At 43.3% G+C, this 7807-nt stretch overlaps 1 protein-coding gene across 1 annotated transcript in view; it reads right to left on the minus strand.

Moving 5' to 3' along the window:
- Nucleotides 1-6052, minus strand: part of CUNH4orf45 (chromosome unknown C4orf45 homolog) — a 30833-nt gene extending 24781 nt beyond the window's left edge. Inside the window, exon 1 of the mRNA XM_018569392.1 lies at nucleotides 5890-6052. Within this exon, the coding sequence (XP_018424894.1) occupies nucleotides 5890-5974 (85 nt within the window). The 5' untranslated portion in view covers nucleotides 5975-6052. The remainder of the gene's footprint in view (nucleotides 1-5889) is intronic.
- Between the last annotated feature and the right edge of the window lie 1755 nt (nucleotides 6053-7807).

Genomic DNA, 7807 nt, shown 5'->3' on the forward strand with positions numbered 1-7807 from the left:
GGTGTTGGCTCCTGGTGGTCATGATCTGAAGGGGAGTGTTTGATGTGGTGCTGGTGGTACACGCTATGGGTGCACTGGTGGGTCTCCTGGTAAAGCACTGCTCATCTCTGGCCAGAGTCCCACCCACCTCACTAATGTCACTGCTTAACACAAGTTGGGTAGGACGTGGGCTGGAGTGTCCCAGGTTGCAAAGAGATAGGAGGGGAGATGTGTATGGCCCTTACACATCTCCCCACCTCGCTCTTAGCAACCTGGGATGCTCTGGCCAGAAAGAGGGCCCCACATGACCCCAAGAGCTGCCGCCTGAGGCAACAGCCTCATTCTAGAGACGGCCCAGAATGTTTACACTTTGGGGATAGTAGATAAACTGGCATGTACCAGGGTATGTTTGTAATTTCATAATAAAATACTGAGGGTATGGTAAACTGCTCTCTTGTATACTACAGATTCAATATAAATATTTATTTAGCTACCTATAGAATAATTATTGAATTCAGAAATTTTCATTGTAGGAATTAGCATATACACCAAACATGAGCTGATATAGTCACTGTAAGCATACTAGAATTTGTTGGCAGTCCACATCATTTTGAATGGCAATATTGGTGAAATTTGCTAATGTCAGTATTAAGGAAAGGAAAACATGTCCAAGCTACTGGGGCCCACATTGCTTTATTGCAATTCATCTTTAATTCAGGGGTATGCTATATAGCCACTACGGCTCGTACTCAGTTACAGTGAATGCAGGTGCTGTATGATAGGTGATGGCAATTATTCAGAAATGAGTGCTGATCTATGGGTATTTGTTAAGCTTATTATAGTACACCGTTCTTTTTCTACTTCTATAAATAAGCCAAATAGTATGCCAAAATCTGAAGGGCTTAAAGTTATGTAATGCCCACTAAGGAGGAGGCAATTATAAACCAATGGAAAGTCTTTCCTGTAACTCAGCTTTTTCGGTAGAATTCAGGTTATTTGGGATTGGCAGCCAATTAGGATGTGTACTCTTGGCTGCTTTGAGGGACGGCTGTCATTCTTGTTCTTTGGCTTCAATGCTTTCTAAGTCAATAAGTATGCAATTAAGGAGTTGTGACTTTATCCTGACTTTTCAAATCTGCATGTTTGTTCCAGGTCCGCATATCAGATAGTATAGATGCCAAAGACATCCAGGTAACTAGCATTTAGGAAAAGGTCCGCAATGGCCACCTCCTGTCGTGGGACCAGGGGTGCCCTCTTACATGGGGTCCGGCGGGTGCGACGGAGATCGTAGGGTCCTTCTTGGGGTGAATTGGTGCCTGGCGGTGTGCTGCATGTGTGCATGACATGCGTGCGTGACGTGAGCATTTGGCAATGCCGTGGCTTCTTAGTTGCTTCGGGTGCTGGTCATTGCCGGGGAGGGCTTTGCAAGCACTCCTCTCCCAGCCGTCCCATTGGTTCGCAGGGACCTGTGGCTTCCTGTTGCCCAGACAACAGGGGCGTCGCTGGCCCCTGCTGGGTTTAAATTCCAGCCAGAGCCAAGACTTGTTGCGGAGTTATTCTGCCATTCCCTAAGCAGCTACAACGCTTCATTTCCTGTTTCCTGCCTCCCTTCCCTGCTATTCGGATCTCCTGGTTATCGACCCCTGGCTTGCCTCACCGTTTATGATACTCGCTGCCTGCCTCGACCCGGACTGGACTGTGACAACGCATTTTGGATTATCCTTTCTTGTACCTCAGCCTGGACCCCCCCCCCGTACTGAGGCCGATCGTCACCATCAGCAGCCCCCCCGTGGGGGAGGCCCCATCTGCACAGACAATCACTCACCTGGCATTCAAAGCGCCGCCGTCCGCTGCCTTAAGCACTTTGTTCTGTTGGGAAATCCTCTTCAGACTCAACCTGTCCCGTTCCCACAAAAAACACAAGGAGGGGAATTTATCAAAACTGGAGCAGACAAAATGGAGCAGCTGTGCATGGCAACCAATCAGCATCCACCTTTGATTTTCAAAACTTATCTGAACAAACTGAAGAGAGAAGCTGATTGGTTGCCATAAGCTCCAGTATTGATAAATTCTCCCCAATGTCATTTTGTCAACAAACAAACCCTCATTTTCTAAAACATTTACCTGGTTACATTAACCCCATAAAAGAAATTCTCCACCACCTGGGATCCCATACAAATAAACCATTTTCAATAGACCATATTGGCACACCATCACACTGGCCATAGTATGTCTAGGATGGAAGATTGGGCAAAATACCTCCCACAAATATCTGACGGAGTTGAAAAAATGTTTAATAGGCAGAATAGTAATGCTAAATTTTAGAAGCAAAAATATGTACTACTGTATGGCAAACGTCATTCCATAAATATGGTCCCATTGACCGTGCTTTCCAACAATTACTCCTTGGAACCCAATACATAAATGTACATTATTATAATACAGGATTTAAATAGCGCCAACAGTTTGCACAGCACTTTACAAAATGACATTTGAGAAGATCCATAGATCTCAAACATTGGTTTTAGTGTCCCAGATATTCCCTTCATACACTATCTCCATAATAAGACAATTCTCCAGATCAGAGCAGTAAAAAGATACAAATTGTAGAACAAGGTGTAATGACTCACTGCCCGGCTTCCCGATTAGCTGGGAAGCGGTCTCCATGCCCTCTCGTCACCAGGTGACAAGGAAGCCTGGAGCCGGCTTTCTGGCCAATCAGGAAGCTGGGCGCCGTGTAATGACTCGCCACATCAGGAGCATTAAGGCTAGTACAAGTACCAAATTCTTATTTCCTATGCTCCTCAGCTCCATCTAGTGGCTGTAATACAGTATTTCCAAATATTACATTTGTCATATATATACTAATATACTAATAACTAGGGATGTACTGATACCAATACTAGTTTCGGTGCCGATAGCGAGTATTTGGGCGAGTACCCCGACTCGCCCAAATGCTCCGATACCGGAACTTTCGGTCAGAGGGAAATCCTCTGACCGCAAATGCTGAGGGAACATAGAGCCAGCTTCTTTTCCAATCAGAAAGCCGGGGCAGCACGTAATGACCCGCCTCCCTGATTGGTCAGGAAGCCAGGCTGCCAAGGAACAATATATATATATAAATGGGGTCCCTCCTAACATTCCTACCAGACCTGAAGGGTCTGGTATTGTTAGGGAGGGGAAACCGCACGCTTTTTCTTTTTAAATTTTATTTTTTTCTTTAGAAATGTCAGATTTGCTGCAGCAGGTTCTATACATCGTACAGATGCGCCACTTTACAGGCAGTTTAAGGGGACCCCCCAGGCACGGTATTGAAAGGAATTCTGCAAAATGTTTATAAATACCCCCCTTGATGTTTTGATGCACATGGAACATACAATATTTAGCCTGAAAGTTAGGTTGGGCTTAAATGTTTATTAAAAGAGACCAAAAGCAGGTCATGGACGCCCACCACACATTTATTGCATGTCTGTACTGGTCACATATAGCTAAAGGCAGCCGTGGAGACCATTATTGACTGGCATGTGAGCCCTGCCTTGTAACAATAGGCTGAAGCAGAAATGTCTCGACATAATTCACTTTCCTGTATATACAACTCATTTTTATTTCCAGTTGCACTGCATTCTGGTTGTCTCAGGGAAGAATTAAAGGCACAAGGCGTGCTTCCCTTGACTTTGTACTGTATCTTAGCCTATGCGGATTCATCACAAATGCTTTTAGCAACATAAAATATTATTTGTATTGGGTTACTGTGATTGTCAATGAACCTTATAAGCCTTTTGCATGTATTATTTACTCGTGTGTGTGTATATAAAAGCAGGTAAATATTGAGTGCTGTCTGAATTTATTGATGGGGAGTTCTGTTGCTTGGTTATGTCTATATTAAAGCTTTGTGCTGCATAGATAGGATTGTATTCCATGAACTCAGCCTGCAACTATAACACTAGATTAATAAATATGTAAGAGACTAGCTCATCTAGACACCAATATTGTCATCACAAAGAGCACCACAAAATATGATTGAAACAAGCACTGCTTACATACTTAAATTAACTTACAGTGTACTAAAATAATAAACTGAGAACTGGTGGAGTTCACAGTTGCAATACATGGCACACAAATGCAAGCATGTAGATCTTAGGTCAGGCTACAAGTAGGAAAGACGTCCAACTGGTTGTAATGCAAGTGTACTTTAATTGCGCGTAAATTGATGTTAATATATATTAAAAGAAATGTATAGTGGTTTTGCATATATTCCAGCTGAACTGAAGTGCAGATTGACTTCGACTCCGATCGAGCCGATCCAACATAGGGGCCGAATGGCAGTAAGTGAATAGCCGTATGCCGCTCGGCTATTCTTCTCGGTATCTCCGTGGTACCAAGCAAAATAGCAAATCAATTTTTAAAAATTGTTTAAAAAAAAAGTTGAAAAAATTTAAATAAATTGAAAAATTAAAAAATAAAGATTGTTCAAAAAGAAAAATAAATAATAAAAAAAAAAAATAGCTCCGCCCAATTGTTTTTTTAGCAGTACGTAGGTTTTCTTGCACATGTTTGCCAGATTAGTCTTAAAGAAGAACTCCAAAGAATTTTATTTATTAACCCTTGCAGTGGGGCTACCCCAAACTGCAAGGGTTACGTTCCTGTTTTGGTCTAGGGCTCAGGCTGAAATTCAAGAGCAGTGACTTAGCCCCACTTCATCAACATCCCTACCTGCTTTGTCTAAACAACACCATCTGAAGTTTCAGTATCTAGAAGCAAACAGCTTCTGCTTCTCTACGGAAAATACCCAAAGTGCTTTGAGAATCCTGTGTTATGGAATTACACTTTATTATGTGTTTATTTAAAAAAAAAAGTGTAAACGAAAAAAATATATATTTTTGACAATCCTGACACTAAAATATAAACTAAAATTTTGAAAGAAAAAAAAGACAGGAACTACAGAAACAATGACATCAGTGTATGTACAAAGTGTTGGAGACAACTTATGGACAGTGATCTTTGTTGTTAATTTGTTACACATTTTACACAATTGTTATAATATTAATAAAGGAAAAACAAATACAAAAATGGGCCTATAATCTGTATTCTATTGTGTATAACCATTTTGTGATATTATACGTCTACCATGACAATCATGGAATATAAAAGAAGCAGAGATCATTCAGGGCAAGATATAGCTGTACATCTTCTGACAAAACAAATGTATTCTAACACATAAGCAGCACAAACAGAGGTTTAAGTTGGTGCCATATGATAAAATTACACGCTGTTATTTATATGCATTTTTATGCTACACTGACATCAGAACAACAAAATATTAAATGATTAGCTGTAGTACAATGCGGTATTCATATAATATTTGACTTAGAAAAATATTACAATTAGACAAAGTACCATTTAATACATATTTACTAATTAGACAATGAGCAAAGATGAATTAGTGTCTTGATCGCTGTTAAGTAATTATAAATTCAGTCTGGGAGCTGCCATGTTGAATAATTCTTTTCAGCATGCAAGCACACAGCAGTGTCCATGTACAGAGCTGTATCAGGTGGTCTGACTCCGTGCAGACTCAATGCAGGCGATATGCTCTCCTCTGTGAAATAGTAGGGCTACCGAAAAGTGATATTTCAGTTATGCAGAAGAATTGACCAAAAATAAAAAAGTTATTTTATGTGGGCTGATCATTTAAAGAAAAGCAGCCATAACCACTGACTTTTCACAGCTAGCTACTTGACAATTACAGCATTAAAGGAAATGTTTTTTCTTGCAGTGAGTCGAAGCCTGTTGTAAAACATGGTGATCTCGCTTCAGAAAAAGCCCCAGACTATAGTAACGTGGATCTCAAAGGTTATATACTTTGATACTTTAATATTGAGGCTTCTCCCACCTATGTCTGCAGTTTACCTGTATAAAGCATCCTCTTCCCTGATTCATAATGAGGTCTGCAGGAGAAGGATGTGGAGGGCCGGCCATGCTGCTCCTGATGCATGATGTGGGACTTGGCAGCTAAATGGCATGGGACATTCAGTGACTCTGCATGAATGAGTGAAGGCTGAAGCCTGATCAGCCGGCAGTCACTGAACAGTGTAATAGGAATCTAATCTCCTTGTCCCTTAGCCAAACAATGTCTCCCCAGCAACACTGTCACCCGAGTGACCATGTAGACCTCATTATTAGTGGAGAAAACTGACAGTAGTCTTGTGGAAAGTTGACATGGGGCAAATTACAGGTTTATAAGTATTTCCTTCCATATAGAACAGAAAGCACTTATTATAAAATATGACGTAATATTTATGCTGAAGAATGCTGCTGTATGGCATTGGATGTGCGTTTTTGGTGATATGTAATTATTCCATATTTATTTTATTCAGGGATCTCTGGAATGAGAAAAAGGTTTTTTTTTTCCCCCTTACCTGGCCGTTTGTTGCGGCTTCCCACACAGGGTCAGGTCTCCCCTGCTGTGAAGCTCTGCCCTTCATGCCTTTAAACAAGGTATACGAGCAGCGGGACCCGCTCTGCAGCCCGGGTCTGTCATCGGGGGCTCCATCAAGCCTTCCTTCTCTAGATTTCGGCAGCCGGACTTGGTCTCTCTACTATCCCTCCTGTCCTCCATCACTGTATCCCTTGGTAGCGTCTGCGTCTTTGCGGTCTCTGGCAAAATGGCCTTGGCCATTCTGCGCAGGCGCGGATGGCCGCAGCGACGGAGATCATAAAGGTTCGGGATGCTCAGGCGCATGCGCAGGCGTCCTCATTGCGATCGCTATTTAAACGGCAGTGGCGGGAGTGTTTCTCCTCTCTGTCACAAACAGCCACAGCAATTGCTGCAGCCTTACTCAGCCCAGTACAGGTAACAGCCTACTATGTCTGACTTGTGTTCTCCTTCTAGTCTGCTCTCTGCTTACACGTATTGTGGAACCTGGCCTTGGGGCGGCAGGGGGAGTAAATCCGGCCCTGCTTACCTTCCTTTTGCTTCACAGACCATGTCCGCTGACGCTGCCTCACAAGGTGCTGCATCCTCTAAGAGGTAAGGGCGGGTAAGTTTGTTGCTAGTTCTAAAGAGACAGTGAGGGGTTGCTTAAACAATGTTATATCTTGCAGCCCTCCTCACGAACATCGCACCCACTCTAGACAGACCCATAGCAGACGGGTAACCAGCTCCCAGCCGATCCGCCGTACGCGGTCCAGCAGGAGTCCTGACCGTAACAACTGCTGGGCATGTGGCAACCCTGTCCTGAAGGATAAGTTGGTGTGTCAGGCCTGTCTGATGGAGGCTGCCCATGACAAGGGGCCTCCGACGCCAGATGTGGTTTCGCTGATCAAGCAGTCGGTAAGAGAGTGCTTCCAAGAACTCACAGGATCTTCTGCTACGCATCCTTCCACATCACAGACCCTGAACGCTCCAGGCTCCACTTCTAGTGACTCTGACAACACCAGGGATCTGGCAGTGCCCTCAGGATTCGATTTCTCTTTAATCTATCCCTTCATTGCAGCAATCAAGCAAGCCATAGATTGGAAGGAAGACGTTCAACAGCCGACTAAAGCTAGGAAATACTTCCCTCATCTTAGGAAGGAGAGCAATACATTCCCATATATGTTCGAGATAAAGGAGCTCATAATGGAAGAATGGCGCATGGTTGAGAAGAAGCCATGCCTCAATAATAGACTAGCCAAGCTGTACCCCTTTAAAGACGAGGAGATCTCCAACCTTACTTCCCCCCCGTTGGTTGATGCCGCTGTTATGCGTCTAGCACGCCACGTAACCTTGCCGATGGATGACGCAGTCTCCTTCAAAGACCCTTTGGCTAGGAAGGCAGACTTGGAT

This window comes from Nanorana parkeri, unplaced genomic scaffold (genome assembly GCF_000935625.1).
Source record: "Nanorana parkeri isolate BGI_ZX_2015 unplaced genomic scaffold, ASM93562v1 scaffold1329, whole genome shotgun sequence".
Lineage (NCBI taxonomy): Eukaryota > Metazoa > Chordata > Amphibia > Anura > Dicroglossidae > Nanorana > Nanorana parkeri.